The sequence below is a fragment of the Indicator indicator genome, chromosome 13 (assembly GCF_027791375.1).
Source record: "Indicator indicator isolate 239-I01 chromosome 13, UM_Iind_1.1, whole genome shotgun sequence".
Classification (NCBI taxonomy): Eukaryota; Metazoa; Chordata; class Aves; order Piciformes; family Indicatoridae; genus Indicator; species Indicator indicator.
In genome coordinates this window covers 15453319-15471575 of record NC_072022.1, presented here as the reverse complement: position 1 = coordinate 15471575, position 18257 = coordinate 15453319, and the positions used below count along the sequence as shown (strand labels likewise).

General features: G+C 42.9%; 1 protein-coding gene across 1 annotated transcript; it reads left to right on the top strand.

The window, feature by feature from the left end:
* The first annotated feature begins 2176 nt into the window (after positions 1 to 2176).
* On the top strand, positions 2177 to 16299 carry PLEKHB2 (pleckstrin homology domain containing B2). Its single transcript, XM_054386287.1, has 8 exons — positions 2177 to 2207; positions 5657 to 5704; positions 6318 to 6470; positions 7796 to 7898; positions 8806 to 8845; positions 9999 to 10088; positions 11231 to 11345; positions 12765 to 16299. Exons 2-8 carry the CDS (start codon positions 5668 to 5670, stop codon positions 12899 to 12901), a joined length of 675 nt encoding a protein of 224 aa, XP_054242262.1. The 5' UTR covers positions 2177 to 2207; positions 5657 to 5667; the 3' UTR covers positions 12902 to 16299.
* Positions 16300 to 18257: the final 1958 nt, after the last annotated feature.

Below are 18257 nucleotides of genomic sequence, written 5' to 3'. Positions count from 1 at the left end.
TGCATTATGAGAAAGAATCAGAAGTTACCATACGGCTTGATTTTTCAAAATAGCAATTTCTTAGGCATTCAGAAATTTAAATTTCCAATTGTATTTTAACTGGTATGTTGTAACTACAACTGGCAAGTTCAACTGGCAAGTTGAACTTCAGCCTTGGTTCCTTTGATCCAGGACAAGAATGGGAGTAAAAAGAAGGGGGCTTGTTAAGTCTAAAACATTCCAAACCTTTTTTTTAGCGTGGGATGAATAGTACATCATACTTTGAATGTGACTAAACTGGAGGTGCAATTATGAATAGGCTGAAAATTTCAACAAAAGCCTTCACTTTCACACTTCACTGGCAAACAGTTTGACAACAATCTGCATTTCTAATAGGTTTCATCTAAATATTCTAGTTCTTCTTCTCAGAGTACTAAGACTCAGGCCTTCAGCTCAGCAGCACACCTAGTTAGAAAGTTTCCTAAGCAAATGCAGAGACAAATACTTTGAAGTCAAAACATTTCAGAGTTTAATGAGACAATAAGCCTAACACGTTTCCAGCACTTCAGTTTCTGGCAGTCTGAAGACTTGGTGTTTCCTGGACCTGTGGCTCTATTGTGCACCCTCACGTAGGACCTGTGACAGAACTTCTATAACAACACCCCTGACTTATAGCCCTGAGTTTCCATGGTCAGCATAGTATGGGACATAGTTCCCAAAAAGCTATTAAACAAAATCTTGATGTTCTGACTTCATGGAGATGATTATTCAGAAAACACCATGGCAACTTCCAATGAATTTTTAAATGGTTTTAAACTTAATCTGAAAACTAAAGTTTGATACGAACCCAGACAGCCAACACTGAACACGCACCACTAAGGCAGCTGTCCCTTAGTGACTGCTCACCAAGGTTAGGACCTGCTGAGGCTCCCAAATCCTCAAGAGGAGTATTTTTCATTCCAGATGTAAACTGTTCCCTTTCCCAGTCTAAGTATTGACTTACCTTCCACCTCTAACGGAATACATCCAAGTTTCAGAAAATACTTTTTCAGTGATCAAAGACAAGCAGTTTTAGCCTCAAAGACTCTTACATAAACAGAATTTGAGCTACACTTTGTTTTTGAAACCTGTGATTCCATTCTCAGATAGGCGATTTCTCTTTATACTTCTTGTTCTGCCTTCAAAGACCTACCAAGGCATGGACTACACTACAGCCATGAAGTACGCTATCACAGGCTTTCCAGGTGATTTCTAGTTAGAATTGTTGTTGTGCCCAAGAAGAGAGAACAGATGGGTAGGACGAAGTCAAGGTGCTGGTTGACAGATTAAGTGAAATTTTAATTATGATGAATACTATTTCTGTATTGTCCAATCTTAAAAGAGGTTGGCTGAACCAATTAATGAGTTTGTTTTCTTCTTTTTACTAACCATGATGGTAGGAGTCACACTCCTTCCTGTGTTAACAGGATGGGTTTGGGAAAAGTTATACTAGGAAGTTCCACTGGTCCAGGGGAAATATTGTATCTGCCCAAGATGTTTTCCTCATTTTAAGCTAAAACTCTTTTTGGGTTAAAAATGGAAAACACAATTTGGATTGTGATGGTAACTACCTAGTGACACAGTGCATTCTCTGTCCAGTCAGATTTTGCAGCGTGCCGGCAGCACTACTGGAGTTCTGGTCTATCCGGCAAGAATCACCCAGATGTAGTTTCTGGCGGGTTTATGCAAGAGGTCACACACTTGCTGGCCTCTCCCGGCCTTGAATTCTTGTGTGACTGCTTGAGCAAAGTGGCTGTTGTTCTCTTGTTGCAGTTCCACGCCCTTCGCTTTCATAAATAAGATAGGAAGAAAGGATAAAAAGTGTCATAACGTTCTGGGACTGACACTAAGCCATGGACTAACCTGTGCCGAAAGGGACACGTGTGAAGGACGGCGAGGCTGTGTGCCTTCGGAAGCCACTACCCGTAACTAGGTCACTGTCCCGCACCACACTTTCCCTTCGGTGGGATCCGAGCCGTGACAAACACCTTCCCACCGAACACCACGACAAGCACGTAAAACACGCGGCGCCCAGCAAGGCCGCAGCTGGGCGGTGCCGACAGCCCGGGCCGTGCGGCCACCGTGGCCAGGGCGGCGCAGCGCGGCGAGCTGACGTCAGGACGGGGCTGGGCCTGGCGCTGGCCGCTGGTGGAACGGGACTGGCAGCGGGAGCGGCCTGGCCGCGGTAGGTAGGTGCAGCGAGGCCTCGCCACCACCTGGGCACCGGGATCGCCATAAAGGGGAAACAGGGGACAGCGGTGGCAAGGGGCATAGGGCATAGCTGCGTACGGCTGCAGGACCGGCCCGGCCGGCGCCAGCCGCGCGAAGGTCAGCGGGGCTAGGGAGCAGGCCGGGGCCGCCGCAGTCGGCGGGTCCGCAGCTGCCGGGGCCGACGGGGCTTTCCAGGAGAGTGCCGGTGGCATCCCTTCTGCCACCCCGGCTGCCGGATTCGCGGAGGGCGAGACGGTGTTTTGAGGTCAGGGCTTGGCGGCCTCTGCGTGGCGGTCGCCGTCGGGTGACCGGGAGGGAGCGAGCGGCCGGGGGTGGGGCGCGGGAGTAGACCTGCGGGCGAGCTGCTCGCGACGCGGTGGGAAGGGGTGGAAGGGGCAGCGAGGCAGGGCCCCGGAGCGAGCCTGGTCTGGGAGCAGCCCGGGTGCAGCTGTCAGCCTCGGTGGGAGAGGGAAGAGGGACGGCGACTATCCACACCACTCGTAGTGAACGAGCAGGCTTTCAATCAAAAGCCGCAGGTCTCGGGAGGACTGGGCAGTCGCTAGTGAAAAGTAAACAACACGTGAAAAAGGCCTGCACGTAGCTCAGAAAGTTCCAAGAACAGAAAGTGTGGTTTTAAGGGAAGAGGGTGTGACGGGGTGATATTTGATTGCTCCTTTGAGTTGTGTTTTTTTTTTCTTCACCTGAGGTCTTGAGCATAAAGTGACAGGTGTTACCTGGCACCAGCTCTGTAGTTAGGTCTGTGTGGCCAAACCCCATCCATCTCCATGGTTTACAGAACCGGGTCCATTGCTAGTTTGACTGCATTAATCAAAATTGCTCAAGCAATTCCAAGCTGCAGTTAGAAAGACTTGATTTGCTTTGAAGTTTGCTTTTCCTACCAGCCAGTTGTGTTTGAGAACAAAATATGAACTGGAATGGACTGTTGGATATTCCACATGATACTCTGAGAAAAAACCTTAAACTGCTGTTCCAGGAAACTGAAAGGGATAACCCCAGCCCTTTTCTGCATTTATTCTTAACTTGTGTTCAGTTTAGGATGCTACTATATGTAGATTTCAGTCACCAAGGAACTGCTGAGGTTGGTGATAAATTGATGTATATTTGTTCAAATCCCATCTTCCCTGTTGGTTTGCACTGAGCTAGTTTGACAAGCAAATAATAGTTGCAGTTGACCTTGCCAGGCTATCTTCTAGCTCTCCAAATATCCTTTTAAACATAATGTGGGTTGATTGTGAATACTCTGTAGGGCTTGGAGTGAGTGCTTGTGCTTAAAAAGGAACAGAGAAGAGTATCTCAGTGGTTTTGCACCTCCTACTTAAGTGCTGACATTGTTCTATGTGATTCCTTGCTCTCTATCCAGAGCTGAGGGGTTTTAGGCACTTAAATTCTGAGTTGGGAGAATGTGGTTGTTACATCTGAGATTACTGGGATTACAGGCAAAGTACTTTACAGCTGCTGAAGCCTGTGTTGCTGTTGTAGCCCTAGATAACCATGAGACATCCTGTAATGTGAGACTTTGTGAGCCATTCTATACTCACAGGCTGAACTTAATTGTTTTTTCTTCATTTCTTCCCCTTTATATTTCCAAGTTAAATCTAATTATGCTGTTGTGTAACAGAGTAAGTTTAAAGGCAGAAACAACCATTCAGTGGCCTAATCTAGCACTTGCAACAGAACTGAAGTTCACTCAAATTCTTCATCGGCTTTTTGTCTACTAAAAGGCCTCTGGAAACATACAGTGATTTCTCCTTAGTAAGCAAACTAGTAGAAAGACATGGAAGCACCAATGGAGAGACCATTCCTGTCAAAACAAAGAGCAAGACGACTGTTTCCTTGTAAAGGAGAATCTAGGGGAAGAGGAGCATATACTGGGGTGGTCAGACAATAAGGGTCAGATCCAAAGTAAGAATAAATTTGCCTCTGTTTCTGGAGCTCTCTCTGTAAACAAGTGACAATAGCATGTTTAGACCTCAGAGCCGGACTTGGTAGCCAGCAGTAAAGCAGGATAGGAGTCTTAACACTCCCTTTCAGTGGGTTATCAGCTAAACGTTTGTTTTCTCAGTGAGCTATTACAAAAGACAAGAGTAGGAGATCTATCTTGGAGTTTAAAATGTATCTGCAGGTGGTTCTCACCATCACACCTAAGCCTGTGTTGGATGTGGCATTCCTTCAATATGAAATCCTGCTGGCTATAGTCTTGTGGGTTTGCCCAGTTGTGTGAAGAGGACAAAGCTACAAGTAATATCCAGTACATGGTGTATATACACCTATCAGGAAATAAGTGGATGCTTACTAACTTGATGTTTTACTAGAAGATACCAAATCTATTCTCTTCCTCCCTCCCAGCTTTCAACATATTTCCTTGTCTGGGAGGAGTTCTTCTGTCTATTAAATCTACTATGCCACCTTTCCCCCCTCTTACGCTGCTACACTGTTGTCTGGTAGGTTTAAGTCCCTCATATTGGTTTGCCAGCCTCACAAATAATTTCTGAAAAAGGCAGCTTTCTCAAGGGAGACTTAAAATGCTTCTGGTTTTGCTTTCCTAGTTCAGTTTTATCCAGATAGTTGTATTTTTATTAATCTATTTTTGGAACAATAGTCAGAACATTATTCCACTATAAAATAAAGCCTCATCCTCCAATATATCCTGTGCTTGATCTCTTTTCTTTAGCACATTCATAAACCAGAGTGCAGTGGCCAGGTGATTAATGTGATTAATTTAATGCAGGGTCCTTCCCATGCCATTTCAAGCCTCATTGAAAAGTTGTGGAGAAACGAGAATGTCACTTTTACAGACTTAACTTTTACTTATTTCAATTCATCTTGGAGTGAGCTAGTGACAGAGGGAACTGTTTGGAAGAAATACAAGTCATAAAACCAGTTTTCTCCTTCCTGTTTGAGATTAAACTGCTTCAGCTTTTGTTTTGGCTGGACTTTGAGCTAGAAAATGAAAAAGAGGAAGTACAGAAAAGGGAGATAGGGAAGTGAAGGTGCTTAGTAACTTGAGACTGCAGAACAGAAGACGCACGTGTAATGTAACAAGAACAACTTTGAAAGAAACCTCTGGTGAGTCAGGAAGCAGTCATTGCAGTCTGGCTAATCCCTGTGTTGCAAAAGTAGTAACTGTAAGCTTGTGTGTTTTCCAGTTAAACTTAAAAGTGGTCATTGATAATAACATTGGATTGCTACAATTGCACGTTTGTTCCATTTGTTATGTCGTAGAATACTAATTGTGCCTTGCTGAGTATCTTCATCTGAGATCTATTGTGTTTCTCTGCAATACTAGCTAGGTACGTAGAGATATAATGATAATATATGATATTATACCTTGAGATGCTTCTTTCTAATATATCATTGTGAAATACTAAAGACTACTTTTCTCACCCTCACCTCTTCCATCTGCTAGATTACTCAACAATGGCATTTGTGAAGAGCGGATGGCTGCTCCGGCAAAGTAAGTCATGGGTCTTTTACTTCCTTTTCTCCCCACTGTGCCTAACTCTTCAGAAAACACCAGAGCAACTTAGTAATTCACAGGCCTTTCTTAAAACAAGTCTCTAGCTCTGTGGGTTGGTTTATGGTGGGGGGCTTTTGTTTGTTTACCTTTAAGACACTTCACAAAATGACCTGTCATGACAGCTCTTCCATATGACTTTTGGGTATACAAGTGGGAAACAGGAAATACCATAGCTGAGGTGTCTGACTGGCATTCAGCTTCAGATGCTGCTCTGTAATTAGTGCTGTATAAGTGGAGACTTGGAGACTTTACCTGATACCTTAACTTAATGTCTTCAATTAGTCATGACCTCTGCTTGTTCTTGCAGCAAGTAAGAACTAAAACACCCGGTTATGCATTTAAATTCACTTGTGATTTTTGAATACTAGATAAAACATGAAACTCAGTTCTGTAATGTCCTGAAGTGGCCATGCTATAGTACAGGATTTTGTTTGGCATCTCAGAATATGTGGGGCAAATGTAAAGGATTTCTTGGTTTATTTTTTATTAACTCTAGGACACAATTACTTCCTAATACGTGCCTTTAAAAGCAATTGTCTTGATTTTTAAGGTACTATTTTACGGCGCTGGAAGAAGAACTGGTTTGATCTGTGGTCTGATGGCCGCTTAATATTCTATGATGATCAAAATCGCCATGACATTGAAGATAAAATCCACATGCGAATCCATTGCATCAACCTCAGAGTGGGGAATGAATGTCGAGGTAATAAGAGAACCTTCAAGATTTGTGTATTCAGGGATTCTTTACAACTTCAGCACCTGCCCAGTATATCATTTGCAACACTACAAAAAAGTAAATATGGCCAAGAAGTGTGCAGCTTCATTGTGAAAATAAAACAATCCACACTCCTCACCCCTGCTGCCCCATCTCCCCACCCCCCCTACCCCACAAAAAAAAACAACCCCAACCCACCCGACTGCTACGTTCCCTTATAGATAGCCAGGGCATAGTATCACCATGGGATAGATTATGACAGGGTTCAATGCTTCCTTTTCAAAGTCAGTGAGAACAGTGTACCATATAGGCAGGATGCAGGCATGCATGTGAGGATGATATGATCACAATAGACTTGCCTGACTATTGTGTTACTGGTGTAATTATAGTGCTGGTTGGAGTGAGAGGCCGGGACTGGAAATGGGAAACTGCAGGTCAAGAGAGGTGATTCTGCATCTCTGCTCTGGTGAGACCTCACCTGGAGTACTGTGTCCAGCTCTGGGTCCCCCAGCACAACAAAGCACGTCCTGCTGGAACAGGTCCAGAGGAGGCCACAAAAATGATCAGTGAGCACCTCTCCTATGAAATCAGGCTGAAAGAATTGGGGCTGTTAAGCCTGGAGAAGGCTTCAGGGAGACCTTATAGCTACATTTCAATATCTGAAGGGGACCTACAGGAATGCTGGTGAAGGACTGTTTAGAAAGGCTTGTAGCATAGAAAAAGGGGGAATGGTTTGAAACTGGAGCAGGGTAGATTAAGGTTGGACATAAGGAGGAAATTCTTTACAATGAGAGTGGTAAAATAATGGAACAGGTCATCCAAGGATGTGATTGAGGCCCCATCCCTGAAGACATTCAAGGTCAGACTGGATGTGGCTCTGGGCAGCCTGATCTAGTTGGAGGTATCCCTGCTGACTCCAGGGAGGTTGGACAAGATGACCTTTGAGGGTTCGTTCTAATGCAATGCAATCTGTGAATCTGTTTCAAGTATTACTAAATCCACTTGTAGCATTTGTTAGTACTGTACTTGATGCTGACACAAGTGTTGGAAAGTAGTTATTGCCAAGTATGGATCGGTTCTGCTGTAAGACAGTTGCTTTTCTTAGGAATGATGTTCAGAGCTACTTATTTTCATACTCTTTAAAGGGCAAGAATGGGTTATTTCATTCTGTAGTCATTTGTTCTGATGCCATGGAAAGCAGCTACAACTGTTTATTTTGTCCAGACTTTTGTATAAACTCTCCCTTCTTGCAAATGCAGTCATGAAATTGTGGTTATAGATATTTCATAACTTGTCTCTTTTTTCTGACTCAGATTTTCAGCCTCCAGAAGGGAAACAGAGAGACTGTTTACTGCAGATTGTTTGCCGTGATGGGAAGACAGTCAACCTCTGTGCAGAGAGTGCAGATGACTGCCTGTAAGTCTGCCAGAAAATAGTGGGTTTGCTGCCTCTTCCTCATTTACCTTTCTTTTTCTTCCTCTTCGTAATTATTTTCCTTTCTTCAGACTTCAAGAGACACATTTTAAGAAAGTTTTCAAGCAAGGAAAAGCAAGTTGTCAGTGACAAAACCCAGCTCTCCTATAAGAAGTTATCTCACTCATGGAAGCTAACTGCAAGTTAAGTCACTGAGAGCAGTGAAGATTTTACTCCAGGAGGAATAAAAGAATCTTATTAATATGGTTAACGCAACACTTGCTGAACAGATTTTTGTTTTCACTTTCTCCATTCTTCAAATACTACATGGCCCTGCATAGCCCAGGGACATCCCAGTCAGTGGTGAAAGGAAGAACACTCCATTATTGTGAACTCTCAGCTGAGCTTGGCTACATGTAGTTGGATAACTTCTATCATCAGTGCTTGCCAAGTGTCTGCAGCTGCATTGAGCATGCTCCCAGCCCTATGGCACAGGAGTATCTGTGAAGTACAGGTACTTCCTGTTCAACCTGTAACAGCCTCAGGACCCACACTCTCTAGTCGGCACAGACGCAACTGTGGGGCACCTCTTCCTACTACCTTGTCCTGAGCGTGGCAACATGTTACCTAGCTGTTAGGACCTTCAAAACAGACTCTACTCCTTCTCGTGTTCCTCCTCATTCCTTCTCAGCTCTGCTAAGAGAGTAATTATTTCTCACTCTTGGTGTAACACTTTTGTGCATCCATTTTAGTGTATCGCTAGGCTGTGACGCTTACAGTATCCTAAACTCTGCTCCTGCAGTACCAACCAGTGGTTGCTAACTTAATTTTTTTCACAGACCTAAAAAGAAAAAGTGGCATTAATTTTTATCAGTGTTCCACTAAACAGTGACTTGGGTTTTTTTTGCAGGGCATGGAAAATTGCTCTCCAGGATGCCAGAACAAACACAGTAAGTGTGCTGCCTAGACTTCATACTGATAGGGAAGCAGCACATCAGCACTACATGTGGTTTATCAGTTTACTTCTGAAATCGTGTTGCATCCCTTTGTTCTAGAGAAAAATGGGGTCATAAGCACGATGCTAAGTCTTGTGGGTGGGGAGGGGAGAGGATGATCCTCTAGAGCACAAGCATGTGTTGTTCTTGCAGCCAGGTCTAGGCAAATAGAGTCTGGGTGGAAGTGAATGATTTCACGGAATGTTTTCTCTGGATGTTAATGTTTGAGAAGCTGGTCTGTAAGGGAAGCAGTCAGTGAGGCTGTGTGTAGAAATGAAAGCTTCTGCAACCAGTAAAAATGCACTTTATAGTGTTTGTTTCCTACCAGGTGTAGTGCTACAGAAAGCTTAATGCAAAGAAGCTGTTGCTTAATGCAGATCCATTAGAATGCAAGATGATGCTTGGCAGACTAGGGGAAGAGCAAGAGGTACCTGGAAGGGAGTGCATGCATGCTGAGAAGTGAGTACATTACCTCTGAATCAGCATGCTAGCTGTGAAGAGAGAAGAGGTCAGGAATCATGAAAGTTTTTCTGTGAGTCTTATCACCTCTGCCCCAGAACAACCAAGTTGAATTTCTTGCACTGTATTTTATTTTTAAAATCTCCTCACAGCCATAAAGCGAGAGGTGGTTAAGAACTTTGACGGTGTTTAGGTGCCACTCTTGACTACTGCATTTGTTTCCTTTGTCTGCTCTTGCAGAACTTGGTGATACCGGTCTAGGGTGCCAGGAGACAGCTAGCTTAGTTGTGAAGACTTTTTGACGTGGAAATAAAGGGTGAACAAGAGGGTAATTTCTAAAACTGAGGCTAGGAAATGATGGGAGGAGTCAGTATGCTTGCCTATACCTGTATCCATGCGTGTGTAGATGGACATAGGCAAGGAATTTTATGGCTTCTTTCTGTGGGTGATCAGGCTTTTGCATTTTTCCAGGTCTGCTCCCCAAGTAATTTGGGTTTTTTTGAAGCACTTTATAAGGTACTCACTGCTTCCTTAACATGTAGCATGTGTAAAGGTTACTCTTGGGGTCATTCTTTTTAATCCTTGCAGTACTGTCACTGGTTGTCTGCAGAAAAAAATGTGCTAACTGCTATCCTTCCCTGGTGTTTAGGGCTACATGGGATCTGATGTGATGTATGATGAGACAGCCATTTCCTCAGCCCCTCCTCCCTACACAGCTTATGCCACACCATCACCTGAGGTAAGAGTTGCAGTTGCAAAGCATAGGAAGTGAGGTAGCAGAAGCAGCTGTCCTTCAAGCACTCAAACTGTACTCCCAAAGTGCTGTGTTTCACAGTTAGACTCAGCTTTAAGGTTTGTGCAAAAAGAGAGTGAGAATAAGGCACTAGCAACTGTCATTCCTATTTGAGATGGATTTCCTTTGAAAGGGATGAGGCAGATTTGGTTGGAAGATATGGCTGCTCAGTGAACTTGCAAAATAAAGCTTCTTAGAGGGCAGGGTTCTTAGAGGCAGAAGTTACTTGGCTAGTCTTGAAAAATACTGGCTTTTAACATAAGGAGGTGTGACTACACTTTCACGTTGTGTAAGCACTGGAAGGATATAAAACCAGAAGTGTTAAAATTTCATGACTGGAACTGTCACTTTTAACACATGAGGATTTTGTTGTGTCCAAGATGTCATAGCAACACAATTGCTCTAGCTCCTGGATGCACACTTCTTTTGCAGTGGAGCAGCAGTGCTAAAGCTGAACCAGTATACACTGGGTATCCCTGGATGTTCTGACTGACATGCAGCAATACACAAAGGGATGGTTTGGGGTAGTATAACTCATTGCAGTATATGTGCTCTACTTCAGCCCTTCACTGCTAGAAATAGTTAAGAACTAGACATGATACTGGGAGTTCTGTCAAAGCTAGCAGTGGGCCTCCTGTTTCGGAGAACCAAATGTTTCCAGAACATGAGGCTACAGAGTATTTCTCCTGAATCTGACATTTACATGCAGTGTGCTAGAGGAAAGTTGGTTGGAACTTCTTGCAATCAGGGGATGCATGCCTGGTACTTCTGAGCTCTTCAGAGAGCTGTTACTGGCATGAGGGCAGAGAAGAGAAGCTAGTAAGGCTACTGTGGCTCTGCCCAGTGATTTATGCTTTGCCTCTGTTATTTACCATCCAGGAAGGATGGAGAGTGAATGCTGCTTAGGAGCACTTATTTTTTCAAGCAGCTGTTCTCAATCCTTTCCAGGAAGTAGAAAGTATATCAATATAGAGTGGGAATTTTAGTGAAACTTCGACTGCATTAGAAGTGAGGGAGAACTGAACAAAGTGCTTAATCAGATAAATAGCAAGTAATCCTGCTGTAATAGACATTTTTGATTTCACCAGGTTTATGGCTATGGCTACGATCAGTACAGTGGCACGTATCCCCCTGCTGGTCCTCAAGTCTACTATGCCTCTAATGGACAAGCTTATGCTGTTCCCTATCAGTATCCATACCAAGGTAATCAGTATCACCCATATACTTCACTTTCCTACAAAAGCTATTTGAGTCAGTCTTATTGGCTTTAATTCTATTACTCCTTTACCACCCACCACTCCTGTACACAGAGCAACAGAAAGAAACCTGTCTTGTAACTGGAACCACGTCCCCTTTACCCTTTCACAACAAATGACCAGGTGAATTTGTGTTAAGTGATTTAACCTTCCCAGTGAGATTCCAACATACTTAAATTACTTCATAACTCCTGTTGAAACACACATAACTCTAACTACAGCAGGCAGCATGTTTTCTCAGGAAAGACAGAAGAGCCAGAACAAGATTGATTCAGTACTCCATACTGGGCTTTGTTGGAGCCTTTCAATTCATGTTACTCTTACACCTAGCTTAATTACGTAAACTCTGATATTCAGCTATGACCTCAGAATTAAATGCAAGTTTCAAAGGTAAATCCACTCCCAAAGCATGGCTGTAATTGTTTGCTTCCCCACATGCCGTAATGCAGTACATGCACCCTTGTGAAGTCTTCTGTTGCTCTGTTCAAGTTTGTATAGCTTTCAACCCCAGTAACAGATGAAATAATAAAATTTTAGGATATGGTTTTAATCTTAAATCACCTTAATTTAGGATTAATTTTTCACAGAGAGCCCAAATCCTACAGAATTGGGGCTTTAGAGTACTATGGATAATGTAAATTAGAAGATTTAACTTAGTAAGTGTTTATGATCTGGCTCTGCAAACAAGAATCTCTATTCAGAAATTTGTAAGGGAAATCAGTATTGTGATGTTTGCTTTGCAGATAGGAGCTAAAGTCACAAAACACAGCAGGCGGAGCTTGTACAATCTGTTGCAGTGCAAGGGTCAGTTAGTGCTTTCTTGAGCCTTAGGTTAATTCCTTACTACTGGACCAATCTTAATCTGAAAAGAAATGCAGCAGCTGAATTGAAGTAGCAGACAGTAACCGTACAGTACCAATGCACAGATATCAGTGAAAATTATTCACAGTACCATGACAAATCACTGACTTCTAGAGCTTCCAAAGACGTTTCTTGAGGGGAGGAACTACACTATTTGCCTTAACTTCAAGGCTGAATCAAATTTTAGACCCATTTCTTGCATTAAATCCACTAAGTAATTCATAGTTTGTTTGCTAGTAAAATGCAGAACAGTGATCAGTTTTACCTTTGTGATGAGCTTTTCTCCCAGATGTTAAAACTCTTACAAGGCTGAAAGTGTTGCTAGGCCTCTCAATTTATTGAGAAAATGTGGAGGCTGAGTCCAAAGCAGAGATGTATTTTATCTTTGTAGCTGGCATCATCATAGTGTCAAAGGGTGAAAGAGTGAGCATGTTTTGATATCACAATGCATGGCACTAAAATATGTGGGTTTTTGCCCTGCTCATAACAATTTCTCATTATCTAGGACCTTACGGCCAACCACCTGCAAACCACGTCATCATTCGTGAGCGTTACCGTGACAGTGATGGAGATCTTGCACTGGGCATGCTTGCTGGAGCAGCAACTGGGATGGCTCTGGGATCATTATTCTGGGTTTTCTAGATTACCCTTTCCATATCTTTGTAGTTCCAAAAATCTTGATTGTGTGCAATAATATATTGGCAATGTTGTTTACTGTTAAACTTTAAGAAATGCAATAGTTATTTTTCAGTAGTGACATCTTAATAACTGATTCTTAACTGTCTTAAGGAGAGTTTAAAGGCACCCTTTAGTTAAGTGGCTGGAGATGGTATGTACTGCTCTTGCATTCTGATATTTAGAGTTAAAAGGATTTATACTGACAGGGATCAATGTAGGCAGCAATGTAACATAGCAGTTACTAGCTTTATGAACAGATTGTTATTGTAAACATTGCAGGAAAAAACCCACATTTTCTGGAGGGTCTAAAATCTAGTCTAAACAGGAGGTTTATGGGAGTCCTGCATTAGTATGTATGTACTAGTGGCTTCTAAACATTCCCTGGACAAACATGTAGCTTAGCAGAAACTTCTTGGCATTATGTAGTCTACCATGCTTGGGAATTTTTTGTTTTCAAACTTGCCTGCAGTGTGTTTCCTTAGATGGAGTCCTATACATGTCTCACACCACCCAGATGAAGTATAAGCAAACCACTAAGAAGCAACAGCAATCCTCAGTTCTCTTGTTCTCCCAGAAATGTGAATGACCAGTGGCAAGGGAGACCAATGTTTGTTGTTCCACCTCTCTCTTTAACCTGAATAATTTTTCTCTGGCCAGATGGAAGTAATGGATCTTTAGCTTTGCAAGTGGTCTTTCTTGTCTGTATAACACTCACCTTAGACACTGTACCAACTGCATTGCTGTGGAAGAGGCCATTGTCCAGTGTCTCTGCTCATTACTGCTATTGCTCTGCAGAGTCTGCAGGAGAACTATCTTGAACAGCCCTTGTCCTGTTTGGCTTACCAGAACTCCACTGCAGGCAGTAGTAGTCAGAAGGGAAGAGACAAACAGCATAAGTAGACCCTGCACACAGGCACTTTGATATTAGCTGCCTTGCCATGGCTAGGATAGACTGCCTCTTAGCCTCCAAGGTTTACTGAACCAGTTTCATTATTAGCAACTAGTTTTGAGTACAGCTGAGCCTGGGTTTGTTCTATGCACATTTCCTCCCTCACATCAGCTTCTTCCCTCTATGACTTTTTTAAAAACACTCCAATGAACCTGGCTGGCTTTGCTTGTATGCCTGGTTTCTTATAAAATGTGCTCCTGCAGGCTGCTGTGCTGTGGACTGTAACCTGGAGTGCAACCATTATGTGTGTTATGTGGCCTGTTACCTTATCCTGTTATAATCAATGCTGAGCTGTGCTTGGCAGGGGAAAGAAAGGTCTGAAGAAATGCATATGCTTTCTTATTCAGGTAAAAGAGGCAGGGTGCCTGAGTTATTTATAGTAAGAGGACTTACTTTTATACTCCACTTCCAGCTTCCTGTATTCATACTGTTCTAATATGTTAAGTCTTTGTTATGCTTTCATTCAAAAGTAGGTTAATTTCCTTAAGGTTAACGTATGTCAGGAGAGATGAAAATAGATGAGAACTCTCACCAATATGAATTTAGATCAAGCCTCAACCTTTTTCATTTCATCTTAAAGTTCTCTTAGCTCTATCCAATGTATTTAAGCAATAGAGGTCTTGAACAAGAGTTTGGGTAGCAGCCAGGGGAAGCACTAATATTTTCTGACTCTTAGGACCAACCCAACAAACTGAAATCAATAGAAGTAAACAGATGGATGTAATCTTGGCTGCATTACTTAAGAGTGGGCCTAATCTGTGGAATGCAAACTTCTTTCAAGAAACTTTGTTTTGCAGCAGTACACCAACGTACATGCATGTCCTTTCACTGATTAATAAAGGCTATGTTCTGCCAGTGGTATGTACTGAAAAGACTTGTTGGATGTTCAAAAGAGGCCTAAAGCAAAAGTTTCCTATTGCGAGTCCAAACCAAAGCAAATTGGAGTAAACTACTGAAGTTCTCTTAGAGGTCAGAAAGAGACTGGAACTTACGTGAACAAATATTTTTACCCTTTTTGAGCCTTGAGATAACCTGGAAGCTGATTACAGATCTACACTGCTGTTCAGTTTGTGCTTTGCAATATAGCTAAGTCTGCAGAATGCCTCTATCTCCTCTTCTGTCTGTGTGACATTTAGATTGTTAAGTGGGGGGGAATAAAACAATTGAACAGCATTGTGATTTCTTTTGAATTTCATAATGATTGTGAAAGAATAGCACAATGTAAATCAGCTAGTCATTTATTTTAAGTTCAGAGTTTTATTGTGTAGGTTTTTTGTTTGTGGGTTTTGTTACTCAGGAGATGAGTGAAGGTTTGGTTGTATCTATACTAATGTGTGGCTGGATTTGTAGTCATGACTCAGTAGCCTTTCTCTGCCCGATCCAGTACTTCATATATCTGCAGTTTGTGTAGACCCTAGTTTGAGCTGAAGGAGCAGGGCTCAGGTGGATTTTGGGGCTTGGAGGGACTGCCTCTCCACCTTCTGCAAATAGGTGAGACCATTGTGATGGGAAGAGGCAGCAGGTGTGGCAAGATCATTTTCAAAACAGACTGAAATGACAGTCCTAACCAGGTGTTTGTTTCTAAGTGGTGCTATTCATGTTGCTGTGGTATGAGCTTTACCTGCACAGCACCCAAGCACATGCTTTCCTGCCTGGAGCCCATTTATATGGGAGGACCATAGCCACTACACTGCCACTGTTTTTTGCAGTATACACCATTCAGTTAAGGATAACTAAGTCTGTTGTGTAGTCCATCCAGAATTGAATGTCAGGACTTACAGAGGTCACCAGTCTATATGCTCATCTGTGACTAGTTACTTTATGATGCTCAGTTCTGGACAACTAAACAGAGGCAGGCTTCCAGTGAGCAAGTCTGACCCCAATAAGGAGATGGACCAGGGCCCCGTCCCAAATTCCTAGTTACATGTGAAAACATTGGTTTGTTTTCTTTGAATGTGGGGGACTAGGGAGCCAGCCTCTTTTAGTAAGTGGGCAAAACCTCATGACGTAGAGAGGAGGGGGTGGGAAATGTTAATATACAGAGAACTGCACAGACTTTTAACAGACATCGTTTTGAGTGCTGAAGCAGATTCTGAGCTGTGTCTAGATGGAGCTATCCTAGTTGTCACACAATGGCTTAATTTTTTTTTATTCTTCAATGGAGATTTAATAGGTGCTGGAGCCAGCTAAACAAGCTGAGTAAAGGAGAAAATTCACACTTGGATTCCTCAGATGTCTTTGTGGCTTTTCCTCCTCATGCTATGACTAAGACTAAGTCATGGAGGGTAGCATGCAGCAAATGTTTCCTCCCCCCAGATCCTTCATGTTCTTGTGCACTCTAACTACTGCTTTTACTACATGTCCTTGTTCTCTTATTAAAATTTACAGCAAACCCTTAGCAATAAAATTAATATTTAAGTGTAATTGTTTGGACTTGACATGTTTACTAGCCTTTGTTTAACATTTCTCAGTTAGTCTGTAGTCAAGCATGTAGTCAGCTTACAGGAGGTTTCCATTGCAAGGCACCAATGCCATGATGAGTTCTGTACACCTGCAGTCTGTCCTAAGCAAGTACAAGGGTGGCTTTCCATAGCAGAAAAGTGAACTAAGACAACTACAGCTGTTGGAGTTAGAGCTGACATATCTCACTCATCTCAGTTGCCATTTAATAAAGATGATGTAAAGTCTGTGAAATCAGCAAAGTACCTCTGCATTAGCATCACTACACCAAGATTAGAAGTAAGGCCTACTTCTTTTTAATGGAGTTGAAGGCTTTGACTCAAAATGCTTAATCTGGGATGTATGCAATGCTGATCCAGATTGACTATTTGACATTGTGTTACCAAATCCACAGATTTATACTGTTTAGCATTACAGTAAGCAGCTTGGAGCACAGATGTTGCGCTGGGCAAAAATGTTCCTGGTTGCTGTAGTGGTATTTCCTGTTTATGAACTGCTTCAGTAGAGTTGGGTACAATCAGTAAGTTTGCTTAGGCAGGTCAGTTTGTATGCTTAACTGCCCACCAGAGAGCCTGCACCAGAACAAGTTAGGGAACTAAATCTACACTGAATCTGCTGTGTAAAGCTCGGCAGCTTCATAACTTCCTGGACTGTCATGCTCTTGAACTGTATTCCCTGTCTGGTTTGTGGTCACTAAATGCAGTAATTAGCTAGGGTTGTATTCTTAAAGGTGCCTTTGCACATCCCTCTCTCCTGTTGCAGGTTGCCTCACACATTGCAGTGGATAATATTTACTATTCATTCACTGCATTTCAGTGAAGCTGAAAGTTCCGACCAACACCACCCTGCACATTGTGAGCACTTAATATTAACTACAGATGAGAGCTTCTAACAACAGGCTGATGCTAATGCACTGATTTGGGAGTCTTTTAATTACCACAGGTTATCTTACTACGTTTCAGAGTTTTTGAGCAATCTCTAAAAGGCTCCAAGACTCACAAAAGAACTAAAACCTCCAAATTAATAATTTAAAGCTTAAGATCCATTTGATGATGATTTTTAAGGTGCAGGTTCCTAAAGTTTCAGACTTACAATACCAGGCTTAATCTGACTCAATATGGTGGACCCAATAGTGATACCAACTAATTGTCTTCATACTTCAGGAACCAAAGCTAACTGCATTTTGCAAAGTAGTACATCTAGGTACAACAGGTGAAGCAATAAAATATTAGAATCTTTTTTGTTGGAAAAGATAAGTCTAACCATTAACTCGGCACTGCCAGATGATGACTGGTAGGTCTCCACTGCACCATGTCCCTGTACTCTTAATTCCCTCCACTTCCCTTGGCAACCTGTTCCAGGGCTTGTAATTTTTTTTCCCTTATATCCAACCTAAGCCTTCCCTGGTAAAACTTGAGGCCGTTTCTTCTTGTCCAGTTGTTGTTACTTGGGAGAACAGACTGAGCCCCACCGTGCTACAACCTCATTTCAGAGTGTTGTAGAGAGACAGAAGGTTTCCCCTCAGACTCCTCCAGGCTAAACAACTTCATTTCCCTCAGCTGCTCCTCATGAGACCTATTCTTCAGACCCTTCACCAGCTTTGTTGCCCTTCTCTGCACCTGCTCCAGCACCTCAATGTCTGTCTTGTAGTGAGGGGCCCCAAACTGAATCCAGTACTGGAAGCTTGGCCTCACTATTGCTGAGCCAGGATGCTGCTGGCCTTCTTGGCCACCCGGGCACACGCTGGTTCACGTTCAGGCGCTGTTGACCAGAATTCCCCTGAAAGGCACCCAGAGCTCTCAGGGAACAGGTACATGCGAAGGTAAGATGAGCTTACCCTGCCCGGGGTGGTCTGAGTCACGGAGCCTCCAGCGCCCTGCCTCTCGCTGTATACCGACCAGCGTCTCTGGG